The 24012-nt window shown below is 35.4% G+C and overlaps 2 protein-coding genes across 4 annotated transcripts in view; one reads left to right on the forward strand and one right to left on the reverse strand.

Moving 5' to 3' along the window:
- Nucleotides 1-4628, forward strand: part of LOC121738731 (serine/threonine-protein kinase tricornered) — a 45264-nt gene extending 40636 nt beyond the window's left edge. For 2 of the 3 annotated variants that reach the window (XM_042130957.1, XM_042130959.1), the window contains exons 9-11: nucleotides 1105-1269; nucleotides 1517-1680; nucleotides 3135-4628. In XM_042130957.1, coding sequence (XP_041986891.1) covers nucleotides 1105-1269; nucleotides 1517-1680; nucleotides 3135-3250 — 445 coding nt within the window. In that variant the 3' untranslated portion in view covers nucleotides 3251-4628. The remainder of the gene's footprint in view (nucleotides 1-1104; nucleotides 1270-1516; nucleotides 1681-3134) is intronic. The other variant, XM_042130958.1, reaches the window with a different exon arrangement.
- A 12325-nt stretch (nucleotides 4629-16953) lies between these two features.
- The window catches only part of LOC121739305 (ecdysone-induced protein 78C-like), an 86155-nt gene continuing 79096 nt past the window's right edge, over nucleotides 16954-24012 (reverse strand). Inside the window, exons 6-9 of the mRNA XM_042131684.1 lie at nucleotides 22052-22227; nucleotides 19050-19163; nucleotides 18410-18589; nucleotides 16954-17429 (exon numbers count right to left, since the gene is read on the reverse strand). Of these exons, the coding sequence (XP_041987618.1) occupies nucleotides 17193-17429; nucleotides 18410-18589; nucleotides 19050-19163; nucleotides 22052-22227 (707 nt within the window). The 3' untranslated portion in view covers nucleotides 16954-17192. The remainder of the gene's footprint in view (nucleotides 17430-18409; nucleotides 18590-19049; nucleotides 19164-22051; nucleotides 22228-24012) is intronic.

The raw sequence follows: 24012 nt of genomic DNA on the forward strand, positions 1-24012 counted from the left end.
TATAGCATATAGCTTTCCTCGATAAATGGGCTATCTAACACTGAAAGAATTTTTCAAATCGGACCAGTAGTTCCTGAGATTAGCGCTTTCAAATAAGACCTTTCAAATAATTTACCCATTTTTTCCACAATTTACTCAATTTCTTCGTTCCTATTAGTCTAAGCGTGATAAATATAGCCCATAGCCTTTCTCAATAAATAACTTATCTAACACTGAAAGAATTTTTCAAATCGGACCAGTAGTTCTTGAGATTAGCGCGTTCAAATAAGCCATTTCAAATAATTTCTCCTGTTTTTTCCACACTTTCCTCTATTTCTTCGCTCCTATTGGTTTTAGCACGATAAAATATAGCCTATAGCCTTCCTCGATAAATAGCCTATCTAACACTGAAATATTTTTTCAAATCGGACTAGTAGTTCCTGAGATAAGCGCGTTCAAATAAGCCCTTTCAATTAATTTCTTCCGTTTTTTCTACACTTTCCTCTATTTCTTCGCTCCTATTAGTATTAGCGTGATAAAATATAGCCTATAGAATGCCTCGCTAAATGGGCTATCTTACACTGAAAGAATTTTTCAAATCGGACCAGTAGTTCCTGAGATTAGCGCGTTCAAACAAACAAACTCTTCCCAATTACAATATTAGTAAAGATAATGCTACAGCAATTTTGTCACATTAAAACTACAATACATTTTACAAGTAAATAGAACTTATGAGTAAATATAACATATAATTTCTCTTTTATAATTGTATGCAATCATCCTCCTATTATATTCTTACCTTTTTCATAGTTGATACTAATTAGCTGCAGCGAACCAAAAAATATAATCAAATATTAAGCAAATTTCTCCAGCCAAGATGCTAAAAATTTGTCCTCTCTTGTCCACGCACTATTTTTATTGCAAAAGCAAAGAACGTTATTATGTTTTCATAACTAACACCTAAGAACTTTGTTTCCCACCGCATGCAAAGAATGTTATTTCCAAGCGAATGCAAAAATCTTTTTTTATAGTCGACAGTCGACTCTCGACACCAACTAACTTTTTTCATAGTCGACATCAACCAACTTTTTTCATAACCAACATCGAAGAACTTTTTTTGTCCAGGTACGAGATGCTGATCGGCTACCCGCCGTTCTGCTCCGACACGCCACAGGAGACTTACAGGAAGGTGATGTCGTGGCGGGAATCCCTCACCTTCCCCCCGGAAATACCCATCAGCGAGGAGGCCAGGGAGACCATACTGCGCTTTTGCTCGGAGCCTGATCGCAGGTGGGTTTGGTGGTTATTATAATGGCTCGCGAGAATTTGCCAAAAATGTTATGAAGTTAGTGTATTTTTATAGCCAAAAAACTTTAATTTTTAGCTACGAAAATGCTTTACCCCCGACAAAAACAGGGGTGTTATAAGTCTGACGTGTCCATCTGTTTGTTTGTCAGCGTGTGCGTGGTGTCCGTTGCATCATGAAACTTCGATTTCTGAATAGTGGGTTTTTATACATGAACATTACAATTTTCAGACTTGGCTCGCAGCGAGGCATAGAGGACGTGAAATCTGTCCAATTCTTCCGCGGCGTGGACTGGTCGCACGTCCGCGAGCGCCCCGCGGCCATTACTGTCGACGTCCGCTCCATAGACGACACGTCCAACTTCGACGATTTCCCCGATGTTAAACTTGAGATACGTGAGTACTAAGCATAGCCAAATAACTTTTTATAGCCAAAATCTTATCAACTTATCAAAGTCGACAGCAAGACAGAGTCGTAAGTCAAAATACGAGGGCTGCTATTTATGTATCCGGAACTGGCCACTTACAAGAACAATATTTAAAAAGTAATTACAACATTTGAAAATAGAACTCTTTGGTTGAAGACTACATTTTGTTTCATGTGACTGTCAATTATTTTTCCATTGTGGCGTCATTTTGAAAATTGCGTGTCTTCATTTGCCATGGATTTAACGCGTGAACATTTTCGTGCAATGATTTACTACGATTTTCGGCGTGGGCTAAATCAACAACAGTGCTTTATTCAACTCAACGCAACTTTTGGAGATGAAGCACCATCAAAAACCACTGTTTATCACTGGTACAGTGAGTTTAATCGTGGGCGGTCTATGCTCACGGATGAAAATAAAGAAGGTCGCCCAAAAACAGCTGTTGTCCCACAAAATATAGATGCTGTGCGGGAACTAATAATGCGTGATCGTCATGTTACATATCGCGAGATAGAGGCGTCCTTAGGCATAAGTATGACGAGCATACATAAGATATTACACGAACATTTGGCTGTAAAAAAAATATGTTCGCGTTGGATTCCGCACAACTTGACAATCGATCAAAAACGGGCTCGTGTCGATTGGTGCAAAAAAATGATAAAAAAATACAACCGTGGTACGTCAAAAGCCGTTTAAAATATCTACACAGGTGATGAATCTTGGATCTATGCATATGACCCCGAAACTAAACAACAGTCAACGGTGTGGGTGTTCCAAGATGAGCCGAAACCAACAAAAGTTACTCGTGCAAAAAGTACTTTGAAGCAAATGGTCGCCTGTTTTTTTGGAATTAATGGACATGTGGCTACAGTGCCATTAGAGAATCGTAAAACGGTTAATTCTGAATGGTATACGACCATTTGTTTACCAGAAGTCTTTGAAGAAATAAGAAAGGACAACCGACAACGCAGAATCATATTACATCACGACAATGCTAGCTGTCACACCTCAGCTGAAACAACTCAGTTTTTGGAGGGTCAAAAGATCGAATTGACTGGTCATCCGCCGTACAGCCCTGATTTGGCACCTAACGATTTCTTTTTATTTCCATACACGAAGAACAAATTACGTGGTCAACGTTTTTCGAGCCGCGAAGAGGCTGTTGATGCGTTCAAAATGCACGTTTTGGAGATACCTCAATCAGAATGGAAAAAGTGCTATGAAAATTGGTTCCAGCGTATGCAAAAGTGTGTCGATCATCGCGGCGAATATTTTGAAAAGCAATAAAACCATATTAAATGATATATGTTTGTTTCTTTTTTTAATTCCGGATACATAAATAGCAGCCCTCGTATAATGATTAGGGTAAGGTCTGTGAAATTAACCTGAGAACTTTGAACTTATTATGCCAATTTGTTTCAGCATCAGCGCCCACAACTCAAGACGGTGAAGTGGCATACAAAGACTGGGTTTTCATCAACTACACCTTCAAGAGATTCGAGGGTCTCACCCAGAGGGGGACCCCCACCAAGAAATGAACTCACACCCCCAAACAACGGTACATATTCACTTAATCAGCACCCGTGGGATAGATCAGATTTGCCAAATGTTAAAGCTTGTGCTGCCTTGCTGAGTCGAGAGCACTAATTGCCCTTAGTCCTTATTTCCTAGTGTTAAGATATAGTTTGCACACGGGCATTATAAGCTGCCCGGATAGACGTTTTAGTTTAGTAAGGACAACTTATATTTATTGTAATGAATACTCTATAATTTATGTCCATGTTCTAATTTGTATGTTATAGAGATAAAGGTGCGTCTGATTTGACGAGAGTGACCGGGACAGAAGTACCGTAGGCTAGTACATTATCATGCCAAGTATACAAGAGAGTTTTCTGAGAGATAGAGAGGATGTCATGACATGCCATTCCGTGACAATGTCCGGTCATAGTCAGGCGACACTCTGGACGCACCCTAATGTATTAAAAGAACAATGTATTATTGACATTCGATTGCCCTAGAATGCCCTAGATGTTCGCATAGACTAGATGGTTCATCGTTCGTCTTTAGTGTTTGCCTATATTATGCATTTAAAGTTGTTCCTGTTTTCGTAAGCTACGTATTAAAAGTATCTTTATCCCCGGAAGTGCAGTATTTTGTCAATATGTACTGAGTGTCAAAGTATATAAAGCGTCGGAGGCGATTTCGAATGAAATTTGGATATTTTTCTTAACACGAAATGAACTAAAATAAAGTAATATTATTTATTGACAAAAAATTATATTTTTTATTTTATTCATATATGAAATATTGAAAGAGCTAATTCTATTTTTAATGCTATAGATTATACACACACGCAGCTGTCCAGTAACCATAGTGTCGTATGGCCGAAATAGCATTATTCTCTCTTTCTGCGAACAAAAATATATTCTTTCACTTGAAATTACAGTGTAAATAATATATTATGGGAAACGAGAATTATATTGACAATATTATAATAATTTATAAGGGTCTGTGCACAAAGCAATGAGATAGCATACTACTGTTGGTAGTCTTGATTCAATTTTAAAATGCATTGAGTTTTGACCGTTTTGTAACTGAAAAGAAAAACGATTTGAAGAAAGATTATAACAGTTATCATTATTCTGCTATAAGTAAGTTGCAGAAAAACGTGAAGATTTCTTCGCCAAAATGCGATATGATATGCTGAATTTCATTTGAAATTTCCTTAGCGGTATAATATTTTGTTAAAAAGCTTTATATTAAGGCTATATCGATGCTTCTGCAGTATCCAATATGCTTGGGCTTTTCGTAACATTTCCGGGAAATTTCCGAAAAGTCGGATTTTCCCAAAAATGCCGACAGCCTAAAAGTTTAGCGTACCCTCACATGTAAATACATACTTAAATGTGTTCACATTACATAATATATTTTGATTTACAATTATTGTTTAATAATTGTTATGGTTTGTTTATTTATTGTGCTTCTTTCATTAAAATATTTGATTTTTTTTCAATGATATAGTACTGTAACAAATAATATCTCTTTCTTTTTTAATTTTAGCTATTTATGTATTAGATCCTTGATACCTGTCCATTATAACCATCAGGATGCTTACAGATTAAAAATAAAAAGGGAAGAGATAAAAATAGTAATCACAACCGCCGAACAACTAAAAATAAATACGAGAAAATAAATTTTAACAATAAATAAGTGTTTTAATGATGTGACACAATGTTTTTTGATTCAGTCTAAAGGTTGCAAACTCCTGAGTGTTGTTTTAATTATTTATCTCAAACTCTTGTAAAACGAAAGTATTATAATAAATATACATGTATTACGTAAACAAGTGGATATATCTCATAAAACTCAACCAAATCCGTTATTTATCAAATGTGTTGAGTCCTTGTTTTGAAATAAAAAATGTACTAAGATTTACTATTGCAACATTGTGTTGAAGTGGCATCAAATTTTTATTTTTCATTTTTAATTTGTTTTGTGAAATAATTTTTCCATAATACCTATTATGATTTACGATTTGATTTAAAGTTTTTTTACATGTTATTTACGAACGGCTTAAATTTTGTTTATTATGCATAATGTTTTAAATAATTTTACTGTGTATACCAAATCAAAAAAAAATGTTTTTTTTTTTAAATGAAGTTTTCAAGCCAACTTTATTGCTAAGTTGCAATAGTAAGACTGAGTATCCCCAGAGAAGATTTTGTAACTTACGTCATTATATTTTGTAACTTATGTCATGTAATTGATGCTTTACAGGTATTAAAGCATTACATCGATGAAATACGACACATTGTAAACGAATATTCAGTCAGAAATGTTGACAGCTTACCTTAAGCTGTTTGCACACATACGCCGCGAATCGCGAAAGCATTAGAGCGAGATGTCGCATTACCGTTTGAAGAGTGAGACAGCAGATCTAGCCCCGTAGGCAAACTGCATTCGCCAGTGTAGCGAAGTTAGATGTCGAGAATGTATAGGTTTTGACATCCCAAAAATTATGAATATCAAATTCCATTCATTTTTGACATCTAACTTTTCTTTCGAATGCATTTGGCTAAGCACTGCTTTTTCGCTGTTCGCGACATCGGTGTGCAAAAAGCCTAATATTTATTATGCCTGTAAATAATAATTGCAATCCTATTCGCCCGAAAATATAACATTCCGTCCAACATGTTGTGTTACTATCAAAATATATATTTAAAGAATTAAAGAATAAAACTTACTTTTTCCAAAAACTACATACTATTATGTCAACATTTCTGACTAGATCGAGATAGCTATAATAGTAGCCCAAAAATGTTTCACAACAGTTGCCATCTTGTTTAACTGTCAATGTCAGTTTCATAGATAATGGTAAACCATATAGATAATATAAGAGATGATAATTTAAAACTTTACCCTGACAAACCACATAATATACAAAATATGAAAAAGTTGCTATTTAAAGTGTAGTAATGACAATATCCCTTGTATTAATAACAAATAAAGTAAATTTAGTAACAGTATTAAAAACACTTATAAAAACAATAATAAAATTATATTACAATGTTTAAATTGCCAAGTTTGTGAGGATAGTTTTGTCAAACACCACAACAGCTCGTATGGCGTAGTTTCTTTGCTGGTGTGTGCATAAACTGCGTTATAACCTATAACTTTGTAAAGTTTGTCATGTTTTTGGGGTACGCAAAATCTATGGCAGAACAAATTTGTCCACAAACTTTGGGAATTGGACGACAAACAAATTGGACATACTTTTACAAGATTACAAGATTATATTTTGTTCAATTTCATAACTCACCAATATTTTGTCACCGTTTATTAGCCGTGTATACTGTAAATCTTTAAATATTTCACATAATACTTGGTTATGAAATTACAATCTTCACTAATCAAATTGACACTCAACTATTAAAATAAACAGACACCTTAGCGGTATATCTTGCCGGTAGCTTAAGTACAAAGTTAGGGATTTATTTTATACCATCGCATTATAAACACTGCTACAAAAGTTATGTAAATTTTTTCTATGGGAATGGGATGGCATGATCGTATCATAAGTCTATGATCGTATAAGTATCTAAGTTGGAAACTAATGATTTTTTAAATATTGAAAGATGTCATAAATATCCTAATATATTTCTTTTAAAAATGTCCAAGTTATGACTGGTGTAAGGTGTCTTATTATACACAGTACACACTATACATAACTATACAATATACTTATTACAACTAAATATTGAGAATTCTACATCGCTTTTAAAATCCCCATACATATTTGTGTGACGTTTTCAAACAAGTGTCTTAGATATATACTTTTCTTGAAGTGTCCTTCCCTGCCTAACTTACAGTAAATATGTTGTTATTATGTATTTCAGCATATTTTAACTCTACCGTACTACGTAATGCTCTATCTGCACAAAACAGCTCAAAATAATGACCAGACATGACCACTAAAATATGTGTGCAGTTAGAGCTATTTTATTCTACAAAACCACTGCAAGACGGAACGCAATCAGTGGCGTATCTAGCGAGGGATTTCAATTTTTTTGGCATCTATAAAACTCCGATTCGGAATTGTGGGCCCCTTTTGCGTCATCGATTCACATGTTATTAGAGTTTGTACATTAACTTTTAGCACTAATTTTAATTTAGTTAAATTATTTAGTTAGTCTTTGAAAATAATAATTTGACCTACGAATATGTGAATACGTTTTTAATATAATATTAATATTAAGCATTGAGGCGACGGTAGACGGTTAACAGTAGTATAGACGAATGTGTACACATAGACGGCTATATTATGTTGTTTTTACTGTTCGAGTAAAAATATTTTTGTTGCGTTTTTGTGTAATTGTATTTAAAGCATATTATTGTTTGTAGCCTCCAACGTAGCTTGTTGCGTTGCGAGCTCCTAGTGTGTTAAGCTGTGTTTACACTGGCGCAATCGTCGCAGGCCTTTGTCGCGGCCTTAAAGTCTGGCCTGTAAATAAACTCTGCGTTTTTATTGCAACATTAAGCACTAATGCAGCGCAGAAGGTTGGACGTTGATAATTTGACGTTAGTGACATTTCAATCCAGTTTTTTTTGGCGAGGTTTTTATCCCCGGCTAGGTTAACTGTGGTTACCTGGCAACCAGTACTCACGCTTCTACGAACGCCGTACGCGTATTTATTTGCTTGTGAAATAATTTCAAGGTACCATCTGTAGTTGTAAATTTAGTGACGTAAGAGATACATATTATGTAAAATATAAAAAAAAACTAAAGTATTTTTTTCCACGTCTAATTTAAGAATCGACGCTATGCTGTTAATTGCACTTATTATATTTTAAGCTGCGATTTACTTGTCGATAATGTACTCTGTTATTTATGATGTAACTCTAGTTTTGCTGCCGAGCAAAGTGTGCTATGACAATATTGTTTTAAGCAGTAGATCTGCGTGAAATTGTAAATCATCTGGTAACAAATGAAGGCTCCACTGCAATAAAGATGAATGTCCTACGTTGTTACTTTTGAGATAATTGCAGGGTTTTTAAATTTAGAGCGGTATAACAAAACTTGGGATTAAATATTATTTTGAAGTAAACGCCTGTGACGTTGAGCGTTTTAGCCCTGTAGCCGAAATATTAAAAACACTTTTAACACGGAACTGAAATCGACATTCCTAATTTCATAAGTACATTTTAGAGATATTATTTTAAGTGACCGAATGGCATTACTCGTTAAGATTTCAATTATTTTGGACTTTCATCATTATTGCAGTGGACCCTTCAAATGGACTCATAGTCGAAGTTAATGATTAGTATACTAATGTTTATACTTATTTTCGATCAATTGTAAAGTGGCAAGTAGATCGCAGTTTTGTTACATCAGTAACGTGAGGACGTTGCGTCTTAGCTTGGTTTATTTAAAATTGGCTGTTCGCTTTGTTATTGTTGATAGAAAGGATGAATTATTTAATTTTCTTAAAGTGTAAGTTTTTGAAATGTTTTGTTTAATATTGTTTCTTCCATATGATTTTAAGAATGGCAATATAAATAAGCATTAAATCGATACGACATTAATTTTGTTTGCTTTGAAGCCCTTAGAGTAAGTTTTAGGAGTATTCTTAGTCTTTTAAGCCTGTAAAATAAGTGAGTTTCTGAAACGTTAGGGAAGGTATAATAACAATAGTAAAAACAACATTTATCATTCATATTTATTACTCGAATATAGCAAATAACTTATAAGATCTCAGCATAAATCAAAACTATAAATTTTAACAAAACATAAAGAAGCTAAAAAGTATTTTTCACTTGGGTTCCGCGGTTCTCCAGAGATTCGTTTGTTAAGACTTATTAAAAAGTAAATGCAATTTTTGAGGCCTGGGAACCCTGAATTATACTAATTAACTAGTGTTCAAATTATAAAGCCTTTACACACTGTCGATTGTATAATGTATTTCTATGACCTAATTTTAATCGTAAACGCTGAACAATCGTTAGTGACTTATTCACTAACGATTGTTCAGCGTGCAAGAGATTCATCTACACATTTTAACAGAAGTGATAAAAATCCAATTTTCATAATATTCTAGTACAACATGTATAGTTTAATGTAACTTAATTATTTCAACGTTGCTATGAATATAGGTAATATAAGTAGGTAATAACGTTAATCTGGTTTTTAAAAATTTGAATAATGTTGTGTCAATAGTATATTATTATTAAGGAAATAATTAGAACTACAAAAAAGGGGAAATTATAAATCTTATTTTACTCTTGTGCAACTCGAAAAAAGATGATACTATTTTCACAATTAACTCTTAAGTTTAAAATTTATCTATTTCCATTGTAACAGGTAGGCTTTTTGTAATGCTTACTAAATGCAATAAGTGTATTAGACAACCATGTATTGATCAACAAAGTATTTTAAATAGAATTTTAATAATATACAGAGTGTAACAAAACTAAGCGATAATACTGGATATGTGTTTCATGAAAAGTGGCAGCGCTGAAAGAGTTAACTTTTTTTAGTTTTGTATATCATGTGGAAAATTGACACTGGGGTGCTGGCCCATACAAGTATATTTTATGTTTTGTAGTAAGTAGGCTTATTATAAAATAACATTAAATCCTGCGTTTTAATATGTACCGCTTTACTGAAGAAATCCACACTGCGTAATACAGTTACTTATATTGTCTGTCTTTCCCTGTCCGATGCGTCGGAGAAGTCGCTTGACAGACAAACACAAACACATACGATTTTGGAAAGAAAAAAAGTTTTTATTAGAAAAAACGAATCTCTACAACACTGGATTTTCTTGTATATAGCAAATGGGTATAATAAGTATTATAGAGCTATAATAATTAATATGTAAAGCAAAACAGATTATATACAATTAGAATAGTAAAAACCAATTTGAACAATTTGAGCAAAATTGGACAAACTTATTTCTAACGTAATTTAAATTTTTGTTTTACACTCAATTTTTTAAATGCACTAAGTAAAAGCAAAGTTAAAATAAACTTCAATTGTGAATTATGTAACATACTATAATTATACATTTTGTATACGTAAAACGAATAATTAAAGACATTAAATTGCAATATCCCATAACGTAAAAATAATAAGGAAAAATAATAACGTTGATATTTCTAGATGAACTGTTACAAATCGTTTTGATCTACTTAAACATATATTAAATTTTTTATAAATTAAGATTATTAAACAGATTGAAAGCCGGCGTGAAACAGCGCTTGCGCTGTGTTTCGCCGAGTGAGTGAGTTTACCGGAGGCCCAATCCCCTAACCCCTATTCCCTTCCCTACCCTCAACTATTCCCTTCCCTTCCCTTCCCTACCCTCCCCTATTACCCTATTCCCTCTTAAAAGGCCGGCCAGCAGCTCTTCTGATGCTGCGAGTGTCCATGGGCGACGGAAGTTGCTTTCCATCAGGTGACCCGTTTGCTCGTTATTTCATAAAAAAAAAATATATATAATAAGATAATAATGAGAATTATTTGCATGTATTAATTGAACAATAATGAGCTTTTTGACCCTAGCAGACTTGGCACAGCCGTGGGACGATATAGACTAAGAAAAAATATTTATCTATTTGATGTAGCGTTCGCGTAGGTTTTATGTAAGAACACTGCGGTATAGAATAGGTTACACACACAGTGCGAGTAGCTGGACTAACTATAGGCAGCTACTGCGCCTGTGTACTCGCACGAGAGCAGCTCGACTCGCCTCCCTTGGTCACACAATGCACGCTGTTGACAGTTGTTGACGTCGCATTAGATGGGAAATGTCCCAATGATAATATTATAGCCTACTCAAGTTGTATATTTGTTGCAGCCAACTGGTTTAAATAGCCGTTCAATTAAACAGCTAGGTGCTAGCCCTTTGACTGAACAAGCACATGAAAGTAACTCGTATAATGCGGTCACAAGGTGTAAGTAGCTGCACTTCAGTAACTGACTAGGTCAGCTCGCATGTCAGTTCGCACCGTGTAACCTAGGCATTAGTAGGTTCTCCACTGTATCTCCTGTGTCGCCAGGATCGACAGCGGTATCCGACCACGAAAACCCTTTGATATGATCTCAGGGAGCCCGAGAGACATGCTAAAACTGTCTTGGGACGGCAACGAAATTAATCAGAAGAAAATAGGAGGAGTAGGAAGAATTCCAATTTCCCTCCCCATACAAAGCGGGAGACAGCTTAAAGTTGCAATGACCGAAAGTCAGAGAACTTGAGAGGGATCACCACGGAAATAAGGCTAATAATAATTGTGACTCCTAAGCTGAAGCTAAGTTAATATTGGTGTTTATTATGTTTGACTGTCGCCAATAATAGTTGTGACAAAAACGCTTGAAGGCATGGAAGTTCCTAGCGCTGTCTACGAGATCAGTGTAGTAAGCGACTCCAGATTTACAATTTAGGTCAGCTCAACCTAAATTAGTAGGTATTTCTAGAACCTAACAGTTGCAATTCGGATTGTAACTTAATGTATTTGTGACATGAGATTGTGCCTCACAGTAAATGCACCTTACGTAACGGCTGACGGCAGCACCAAAATACTTAATGCTTACTTAACTTTAATGAAGATTGTAACATTAACTCTATACATTTTCTGATAAACTCTCAATTAAAGTAAAGTAAATAGTAATCATTAAATGTCTCTGGATGTAAGACAAATAATACATACATACATGTATACGACAAGTTGAGAAATGAAATTCAGACTATTAGCCTCATTATTGTAGCTATTTCATTCAGTAAAATTGACTTTTATATTATTTACTTCAATATTTATTTATTATTTTATTTTTGTATAGTTCAGCCGGGGTGCTCATAGAAATTCTTTCAATGACCAATAGCTACTTTTTCATTCACTCGCACACGCAAATAGTGATGTTTAACTTCTATCGCAAAGTAGAAACGCCAGGGGGGGCGACCGTACTTGAGCTCTGACGTTAAGAGGCAATCAGAAATATCTATTTCAATTTATAGGTAATAAAAATATTAGTAGCAAGCATGCAACGTTGTGACCGCGTTTTACTGTTAGTTTCATAATATCCTGGCGTTAAATCACCATCATAATAAACTAAGTCTAATAAAGGCAAAAATAAATTCTTAACTTCTAAACAACTTACAAAACCTAATTCATAACAGAAAAGAAAACAATTTAATAGGGCACAGCCATTCTGTACCGTAGATATTAAGACTAATTTTCATATAATTTTATAAAATTTAACCCAATAGGAACTTTTTCAAACAAAACAATTAAAAAGCACAACGAAAGCTTCAGTACGAAGGGGTAGGCTTATACATGCCTATGTTATACATTACATATTAATACGTTTCATTACTCTTACTAATAAACATTTTTAAGTAGCGTACTATAGGTACATATCTAGTCTGTTGTCTGCAGCTTGTCTCTGTCTGGCGCATTGGAAAAGTCACATGACCGACAAAGACAAGAAATAAGCTGCGTCAAAATCTTTATAAGTAAGAGGGGTATCGTATATATATTTTCTTACATATAATACAAATAATGATTAATATGAATTACGATAAGTATGATTATACTCTTAATAATATCATTGCAGTCTCGTTTGGTGATAGAAATCTGTATTACATATTGTATGCTTGAAACTTCTAAATTATTACACTTTTCTGTTATCGGGGGATAAAAAGCCGGATAACTTAATCATAAAATTGTCTAAGTGTGAGTCGGACTCGCGCACGAAAGGTTGTTAGTTCGGCGATTACAGTAATGAGTAATACTTACACAATCTGTGAAAATGTTAAAAGTCTAGCTATAGTGGTTCTTGGGGTCTGAAGACAAACAGACAGGTAGGCAGACGGACAGACAGACGCACCGACAGACATTTACAGCCGAATATATTATAATTATTGTGAAAGCTTTGTCCATCGATTGAAATTTAGGGAAACATTTACTCCATTTTACCAGCCTGGCTATCTCCTTTTTTAAGTCAGATAAAAATACGAAATCATAACAAAAATATTCCCTTTTTACCCGCGGCATGGTTACTGTTCTAATTGACATCACATTATTCAAATCAGATCAGTTATACAGTAACTGTTCCGATATACATGCTCTAAATCCTAAGTCTCCTTAGGGCACGATATACATAAAGGGCTGTTAAAATAATTGGCCTTCTTTTCTTCTACATCCATACTAAATACTAATATTATAAATGCGAGAGTGTGTCTGTCTGTCTGTTACCTCTTTACGCCCAAACCGCTGAACCGATTTTGCTGAAATTTGGTATTGGTACTTTGAGTCCCGGGATTGGATATATGATTTTTTTTATCCCGGAAACATGTACGGTTCCCGTGCGATAAACGAATTTTGCCGCAATGGAGTTGCGGGCGGGCGTCAGAACTCAGTATTCGAAGTATATATATCACTTCGAACTATATAAAGTTGAGATTATCATTCTAAGACTGGGTTGCACCAACTAACTTTGACTTTAACCTTAACTATAACCGGAAAAATTGACAGATGTCGTATGAGAATATGGGGTGTTTGAACGCCATATTTAACTTTAACTATAACCACGCCTCTGGTGCAACCCAACCTAAGAAATACCAAGAGGTTTTCCGATGGATTGTTGATAGTCTGTTTCTTTATAAAAGTTTTTTTCTGATAACTAAAAACAGTGCGAGCATTTTTCATACATCTCCTAGACTAATAAGGTCAATGGCCGCTGGGGACACCTAATTTTATTTTGACTATAGTTTCAGGTTAAGTTAGGTTAGCTTAATTAAAAAATATTTTTTTACAAAATTTCTATCACCAATCGAGATAGGGTAGACATATGACTACCTACGTATACGTGAATTTGATATCTATAAGTAATATATTTTTAAAATTATTCTACAAAAATTTATTATATTTGTGGTTACATCAATTAACTAAATCAGAATTAATGAAGCTACCTAGTCTACTACTGTGTTATGTGTATCGTGTTTCAATATGCTTTCATGCTAGAGGCACCAGCATAGACAGTAAACAAAATGTTGAAAAAAAACTCGAGCAAAACCTCCGTGGTCCAGTGACCCACGACCTCACTCAAGAGACACGCGTATCTCTTGAGTGAGGTTGTTCGATTCCCGCGCTGGAGACATTATTTCCAAGTTTGGTTAGGTCAATGCAGGCTGATCACCTGATTATCTGAAAAGTAAGATGAATCATGCGTCGCATGGGCAAAAGTCGGTCCTGCGCCTGAATTCTCGCCAGTCGTGTCGGTCTTCCGTCCCACTGGGTTATGAGAGTGAAAGGAATAGAGAGTGCTCTTGTGTACTGTGCACACACTTGGGCACTATAAAATTACTCCTGCGTAACTGGCCTGGTTTCAATGAAACCGGCCGACCGAAACCGGTGTGGTAGTTATTTGTGCAACATGTCTGGTCGGATTATTTACTGTAAGTGCTAGTGGTGCCCTCTGCCCCGATCTTTACGTAATATTCTTTATTGTGTATATAATTATCGTATCATTAGAAAATATCTCAGTAGTAGACACGATAGACACTTTTAAGATCAAACATTTAACAAATTTGGGATATAATAGTCGTAATAGTTCAGCGATATGACTGCATTATAATTCGTATATATTATGTACTATATTATCTACTATACAAAATGCACATAATCGTAATCTAAAAGTCTTATTAGACATTTTAGTTCTACCAGATTGAGAACGGCGTCAAAAGTGTTAAATCAATACATTTACAGAATATATTATTATTGTGTTATTTTTGAAAGCTAGTAGGACAATATCTTTTGAATTGGAGTGGCAAAGTTACAAACCAATAGCAACGCTTTCAAGAAAGTACCTTAGATAACGCAACTCCAAAAGGACACATCCTAATAGAATTTAAATCTGCACAACTCATACAGATGAGTTACCAAATGCTCCTGAATTTAAGATGCTCTCAAATCATAATAATTATGTCCAAGTCTTATTATCATCCGGTCGGCGGTCACCGACAAGGTAAATTTTGTTATTATTACCCTACGGGCTACGAATAATAGTTTTTATTATTCGTAACTATTATCTATCTACCTAACTGTACTCGGTGAAACATGGCGGTAGCGGTCATTGACTCCCTGTCAAAAACTTGTCATTTTCTATATAAACCGCGATTGGCAATGAAGTGTCAGATGTTCCTAGTCCATTGTCAATCGCGGTTTATATAGAAAATGACAAGTTTTTTGACAGGGAGTCAATGACCGCTACCGCCATGTTTCGCCGAGTAGGTACAGGATAGCGGTCTTTAATTCGTCCGCGGAAACTTGCGCGATGTATCATGTAAGGTTCGAATTCGTCAACTCGACAAGTCGCACAGCATGTGGCTTAGGAGCTTCTTAAATTAACAAGCGTTTGGGTGTTCGCGTAAAATAATTAGAGAGTTATCTTTATAGATATCTGGCATCACCTAATGTACGAAATGATAGCTAAGAGTATCACAGTAAGAAGGCCATCAAAGCAATAGGTTTAAATTTAAAGGAAATGGATCATGATTTCAAAAACATTCGATAAAATATACAACTCGATATCAGTAGTAGAAAAGCCGTCATTGTATTAACCGTCAGAATTAAAGAGGCTCCAAAACGTGTAAAAAAAAAATAACTTGGGCTACGGCTGCTTAAAAAGTTTAAATAGGGATTCAAACCCTTGAATGCTTGTTACGCCATTGCATGTAGACTGAACTTTATCAATTTATTTTTTAGTGAACGAAGTATATTTTTCAAATTTGCTCAGTAACTATTTGGGATAAGATTGTATATTTTTTCGAATATTACTTAATAATATTAACTTTGTCAAGGATCATAATCTGGCCTTATTAAAAAAAAAAACTTAGTATTTTACTGTAGACGACTCAAATATTTTGGATATCATTTTGCTACAAACAGTTATGCGTTTTAGCTATTCTTCGTTAAAATATAAGCTCTTTATTTATGGTTAGAGTTGTTTCATTTTAGTACTTATCTAATAAAAATTTTAAGACAAAAGAGAGATGATGATGAATTTCACAGGGAATTTCTCGATCAAGTCATCTTCCAAACAAAAACACTTCATTAAAATAAATCCATCCGTTCAGGAGCTATACGAAAGACGTCATTTTGGTAGAAGGTTGGGACTTTATTCAAACGCTGACCTATCTAATTCAATGATTGCTCCTTTATTACAAACATGATTTACATATTTATATTATGTATAAGAAATAGATAGTTGACACTATTAAGACAGTATATTATGTTAGATTTTAGTAACGCTTTTATAATACAATTTAAAGGATTAAATTAATATAATATTAAATTAGTTATACCCTGTAACCGGTAAATAAAAACAGTGAAAAATACTGCTCTTTAGAGTTGAAAAGACAGTAATTTTTTGAAGCCTTACTTAGCATGTTATAATTTATATAATAATATAATATATTATAGTTTTAAGAGACTATACAATAATGTCTTTATTTGTCTAGCCAGTAATCAAAGTTACGTTAAATATTTAAATAGACACAAAGAGATCGAGTACAATGTTTATTAAGCTACGTTATTTAAATTAAAATGGTCTATGGATCACGAAATCGCCTAGAAGCATGTAGGAAATTGTCTCACAAAGCAAGGGATTCTACAACATTTATACCTAGGTACCTACTGAATATTCATACTTTCGGACTACAGTCATAAGGTGACTTGACATGTAGGTCAAGAGTCAACTAGGATCATATTTCAGTAAAAGTATTATTATTAATGCTTTAATTATACATTTAGCACAACAATACACAAATAATCATGCGGTAAACTAGATATTGAAATACGAATAAAACTATTGCAAACTTGAATTACAGATAAGACATAGCAAATAAATTTGAAAACGCAAATAAGTCGACAATCCTAAATGTTAAAACGCAACCAAAATATTCGAGTCGTGTACATAGAGATCTATGTCAACTGCGAGACGGCGGCCGACGCTTTCTCCGCCTCGGCGGTATCTTCTTCCTCGGCTTTCGGTATGTCGAATATCTCCGAGAAGAGAGCTGGCAACACCAGACGCTGCCAGTTGACACGGCACCACGAGAGCAGGTCGTTGTGTCGAGCGCCGAGCACGCGAACCTCCTGTGCGGCAGACGAGAAGGCTTCCAAACGAGCGGGTACGTCAGGGTTGCCGCTGTCGATTATCTTAAAAATAAATAGTTTTTGCGTTCTTTGGCGTCTTTTCTACAATAAATATTTTTGATTGGATTTGATTTATTTCTTCGAAGAATCGAAATGTATACACTTCAGAGGCAATATTTAATTAAAAAATTTGAATTTAAGGAGGTCGCGATAAGGAGGCTGATGATGAAAACGGAAAATTATTTAGGGTTGATTCAGACCGCAACGCGACGCGTAGATGAATTTCTAAATGTATATGGATTTGACAGATTCGCAAGACGTCTCACGTAATTGAAATCTGTCAAATCTCGTCGCGTTGCGGTCTGAATCGACCCTTAGGGTCCCCGCAGATATACAATTTTAAGTTGGCCGGCTATCGTACAAACCACAGAAATAGATCAAGATAGAAGCGCCATATCGCTCCAATTTGTATGAACACGAGCGTGTCACTTTTTTCATACCTACTGTGACGTCACAAGAGCGCTTTAGTGATGGTAATACCCGTACCTACACGCGGAATCGATTCGAAATTCGCTCTTGTGACGTCACAGTAGGTCGTCACATGGCGCTTCTATCTTGATCTATTTCTGTGGTTTGTACGATAGTCGGCCAACTTGAAAATGTAAGTCTGCGGGGACCCTTGGACTTCAGAAAACGCTGTAGGCACCTTTAATATTCGACTACAGATCTAAAATTGCATAAAAAATAAAAATATATATTTTAGTTATTTGTTTTGTTCATTTGCTGGCACAGTTGGGCACTGTATAGAGGTTGAATAAATAATACTGCTGCTAAGTTGTAGTTACAGTATAATATTATACCGTGGTAGTTGCTATTTAAAGCGCATTACAGACGAATGGCACTTGTCGACGGCTGCCGTCGACTGCCGCTGACCAGTGTCAAAAAAAATCAATAAAAAAAATCCAGAGACTGTCGTCGAAGCGTACCGTCGACAATAATTAGTGCCGTTCGTCTGTAAGAAGCCTTAGGCAAAGAATACTTACAACCATCTGAAAGGCATCTCTGATAGCGTGATCCAGCGTGTTGATTCTCGCCATATCGTTGAGTCCACTGCGGTGGGGGTTGAAGAAGAGCGAGGCGTAGAACAGAGCCAGCTCCTCATCAGTGATCTGCATCTGTATGACCTTTTGGACGTACGCCAGCATTGCGTTCGCGAATTGAGTCTGAAATTAAAGTGGGTCTTAACTCTTAGTACACGTAACGATTCTGTGCTACTGAACACACAACAACACAATATACCATCCTCATCACCTTGATGAGTGGCAGTGGTCTTCCACCGTGCGTTTTTCGCGTAACTTTCTGCCGCACTGTAAAACTCTGAAATGTACTGTTACCAGCGGTATTTCCAGACTAATACGACCTGCAAACCTTCAAGAAGAGAGCGTATTCGTGGCGTATTCCCTCTTAAAAGCCCAGGAACGCACCTGCAGCTCTTCTCATGTTGCGAGTGTTCATGGGCGATTGTAGTTGCTTTCCATCAGGTGACCCGTTTGCTCGTTTGCCCCCTTATTTTGTAAAAGATACTGATAGAGTACCTATGCTCTTAAACTCTGAAAGTGTTACCTTTTTTAGGCCAAGAAATGCTCATGAGAAACAAAAGTCTTTACGTGTTGTCCTACTCACGTCGTAAATAATCTCCAGATGGCTCTTGGTGATGGCTGTGCCGTCTTCGAACACGATGGTCGTGGGAGTGGACACCCTGGTCGCCCTCGTCAGCCACACCTCGAAGAAGCCCAGCTGTGAACAAGTAACACTGACACTTCACATAATCACATGTAGGTACCATCGAAGTTGATTCATAGGCGGATGGCAGTCCCATGTCATTTAGTCGGGTTAATGGTGGTCCTGGTCGTGATCTGTCAGGTGGCATATTACGAGTATAACATGTCAATTATACCTACAATAAATACAAAAAATATATTACATGATGTGTTACGGATCCCCACACTAGAGGTATTATGTTTGTCCTGTGGAGATGGGGCAGAGTTTCAACTTGTTAAAACAATAGAATTGTTTAACATTCGAAATGGAAAAAACAAATAAAAAAAAAAGAAAGAAATGGCCAGTTGAAAGGCACCAATCTATACTAATATTATAAAGCGGAAGAGTTTGTTAGTTTGTTTGTTTGTTTGTTTGAACGCGCTAATCTCAGGAACTACTGGTCCGATTTGAAAAATTATTTCAGTGTTAGATAACCTATTTATCGAGGAAGGCTATAGGCTATATTTTATTACGCTAATACTAATAGGAGCGAAGAAATAGAGGAAAGTGTTGAAAAAACGGGAGGAAATTAATTGAAAGAGCTTATTTAAACGCACTAATCTCAGGAACTACTGGTCCGATTTGAAAAATTCTTTCAGTGTTAGATAGCCTATTTATCGAGGAAGGCTATAAGCTATATTTTATCACGCTAAAACTAATGGGAGCTAAAAAATAGAGAAAAGTGTGGAAAAAACGGGAGAAAATATTTGAAATGGCTTATTTGAACGCGCTAATCTCAGGAACTACTGGTCGGATTTGGAAAGTTCTTTCAGTGTTAAATAGCCTATTTATCGAGAAAGGCTATAGGTTATATTTTATTCCGCTAAAACTAATAAGAGAGTAGAAATAGATAAAAGTGTGGAAAAAACGGGAGAAACTATTTGAAATGGCTTATTTGAACGCGCTAATCTCAGGAACTACTGGTCGGATTTGAAAAGTTCTTTCCGTGTTAAATAGTCCATTTATAGAGAATGGCTATAGGTTATATTTTATTGCGCTAAGACTAATAGGAGAGTAGAAATAGATAAAAGTGTGGAAAAAACGGGAGAAACTATTTGAAATGGCTTATTTGAACGCGCTAATCTCAGGAACTACTGGTTGGATTTGAAAAATTCTTTCAGCGTCGGATAGCCCATTTATCGAGAAAGGCTATAGGTTACATTTTATCATGCTAAGACTAATGAGAGCGAAGAAATAGAGAAAAATGTGGAAAAAATTGGGAAAATTATTTGAAAGGGCTTATCTCACGAACTACTGGAGCAATTTTTCTGATATTTGGCACAGGTAAGAATTAGACCACGTGAAGGATCATAGGCTATTTTTGTGGACTAATTTGTCTGTGGAATATTTAATTTACGCGGGCGAAGCTGCGCGGAACGTTATATTTCGTGTGGTCACGATATCACGCGTAAACGGCTGGACCCATTTTGCTGAAATTCGGTATAAAGATACTTTGAGTCCCGAAAAAGAACATAGGATACATTTTGTCCCGGAAAAATTACTGTTTACTGCACAATATACGAATTTTGATGGAATTTAGTATGGCAATACTTTCAGTCTCGGGAAAGGACAAGGGATACTTTTTATTCCGGAATATATACGGTTCCCGCATAATAAAGTTTTATGATTCTCGCCTATTTAATCTATTTTCATTTTGATGAAATTTAGCATGGAGATTGGAGATACTAATTTGAATCTGGGACAAGGAATGTTTTTTGTCCCGGAAAAATGTGCGGTTCCCACACAGTATACTCTTCTGATTTGCGCGTAAACGACTCAATCGATGTACGGGAACACTATAAAGTCCACGCGGACGAAGTCGCGGGCAACAGCTAGTTAATTATAAACAAAAACAGCAAAATATTAAAAATAGCACGGACGAACTCACTCCGTGCACATAACAAATCCTAAGTATGTAGTTAAAATATTATAAAGATATACAAGTAAAATATTGTACAATATTGAATGTCGCAAATATACATATTTAAATTTCGCAAGCTTCATGTTATAAATTATAATGTAGGCAATAGCTTAAAATAGTCGCAGGAGCAAGACATGGGTATATAACAAAGTCAATTGCAATGCAGTCTTACATAAACATTTTGATCGATTCAGACATTGTGTATTCTGAAAATAATATTTAAACCTACGAAAGAATAAATAACGAAATACTGTACATATATACTTATATACAGCTTCTTAAAGAAATATATAAAGATAGTATCAACAACAACTTAATCGAAACCTGATCAGACAGTCAAATTTATTTCTTGTTGATACAAGAATTTATGATTATGATAATATTTGTGCATGTCTGACATTGGCTTCTGCCATCTTTACCTTCAGACTTCGGAAAAAGCGTACAACCTCGGGGTATTTATGAAAAAGGAAATTTTAAGATACTTATGAGGCAAACTCTGAAATGTGTACCTGCTTATTTGTTACTTCACCCCAATTTCAGAAACATTAAGACGATTTACTGAAATATGATTTCGATATACCTATACTTTCCACATTTATTAATAAAGAGAGATATATCTTTTACTTGTCTTTCACTTTAGACATAGTTTGCGTTGAATTTATAGAAGTTGGGTAAAATCTGGACTAAATAATAAAATTAAAACATAATTAGGTAATTATGTTTACCAAATTATGGGGTGGTGGTCCACCCAGACCACTCTACTCACCAGAAGTACCCACTATTTTTAACACGCAGAGGAAACGCTCTATGCTTGCCTCGGGTTGGGGATGTGACTCGGTTAAGCTGAGGCACCACATGGACTGAGCGTCGAGGAAATAGCCACCTAGCCTAGCCTAGCAAGTCATCTAGCTTAGAAGAACCCAATCCTCTATTCGATCTTTACCTTAATCAGTATAAGCTGATCGTCTTGCGGCAGCAGGTTGAAGCCGGGGATGCGTTTAGCAAACTCCACCAGCTGCTGCACCGACGGGGTCATTCGGTGGGCGATATGGTACCACAGAGTCGACAGAACGTCGACAGGACGTCCTGTGGACGAACTTGGTGCGTCGTCGCCGCTCCCTGTGGACAGAAGTTAATGTTTCTTTTTAGGGTTCCGTAGCCAAATGGCAAAAAACGGAACCCTTATAGATTCGTCATGTCTGTCTGTCTGTCCGTCCGTATGTCACAGGCACTTTTCTCCAAAACGATAAGAGCTATACTATTGAAACATTGTAAATAGATGTAGTCTGTGAACCGCATTAAGATTTTGATATAAAAATGGAAAACCATAAAAAATTTTAGAGGTCCCCATAGGTACAACTGAAGCAAACAATTTTTTTTTCATCTAACCTATGCGTGTGGAGTATCTATGGATAGATCCTTAAAAATCATATTGAGGTTCCTAATATTATTTTTTTCTAACCTGAATAGTTTGCGAGAGAGACTCTTCCAAAGCGGTAAAATTTGTGTCCCCCCACTATAACTTCTAAAGTAATGGCATGATAAGTCTAAAAAAATATATATGATGTACATTACTACAAAAACTACCAACGAAAATTGGTTTGAACGGGATCTGGCAAGTAGTTTTTTTACGTCATAAATGGTAAACATTAAAATAATAAACTTTCACTAAATCAACTGAAATATAAAAATAAATCAAAAACTTTTTAATTCCATAAAAATAAACCTTATTGCTGCTGCGGAGCCCTTCATGGGCGGGTCCAACTCGCACTTGGCCGGTTTTTTTATTTTATTATTAAGTACAACAATTAAGGTCGTCTATGGGCCTTTCGCCCACATCTTTTGTTTGTCTTTGCTTCTTATAATGTAAACATAATATTATGTTCATTAATGTTCACGTACCAAGCTTACAATTTCTCATAATCTACTGAAGAAGTGTAGTAGTACTGAAGTAAGGGTTTATTGACCTTATTTTGTCCAATTGTTGTGACAAATTAAAGAATTACCTCGATATATTCTGATTTTTAGGGTTCCATAGTAAACAAGGAACCCTTATAGTTTCGGTCTGTCCGTCCGTCTGTCTGTCCGTCCATCCGTTTGTCTGTCCGCGGTTTTTCTCAGAGACTATAGGACCTACAAAGCTGTAATTTGGCATGAATGCACATATTAATGATGCCGACAAAATGGTACATGAAATCTTAAAAAAAATATTTTTTATGGTACCTTCCCTACACATCTAGCGAGGATGAATTTTTTTTTCACGGCCACCCCATTGGGTGGGGTGTCGTTGGATAGGTTTTTTAAAATATTAGGAGTTCATAGATCATTTTTCGATTTACGGATCCGTTTGTGAAATATTAAGTTTTAAAGTGGAAAAAATCGTTCAGTGAGTCCAGTCCAGTCCCCCCTTCTACCGGCTAAACGGTTGCTTCTGGAAATGTGAAAAAAATCACGGAAGTAGGAAATATGCTGAATTTAAAAGGAAAACTATCACGGCTAAGAAGACTTCATAAGTTTTTGAGTTATAGTCGATCAACTAAAAAAATGTATTTGGCGAAATATAAAGGCACTTTTCGTTCAAATTCTTTTGAACGTAACTAAGATGATGTTGTTAGTAGTGTAAAACACGTTATAAATGTACATTTATTGACCATACAAAATTATCAAAAACTAGCGGTACTACGGAACCCTACATAGCGCGTGGCCCGACACGTACTTGGCCGGTTTTTTAATTTGCTAAGATGACCAAAAATGTAACTAGTTTCTTTTATTGTTGTAGCTTTGGACTATCTGATTTTCTGCATTAAATAATATTTGCATTAAATTTAAAAACAATTATTATTGTGAGTAGTCGTAGCAACATATCCAAAACATTTCTACGCCAGGTATTATTGTTGAACACGA

Source organism: Aricia agestis, chromosome Z, assembly GCF_905147365.1.
Source record: "Aricia agestis chromosome Z, ilAriAges1.1, whole genome shotgun sequence".
Lineage (NCBI taxonomy): Eukaryota > Metazoa > Arthropoda > Insecta > Lepidoptera > Lycaenidae > Aricia > Aricia agestis.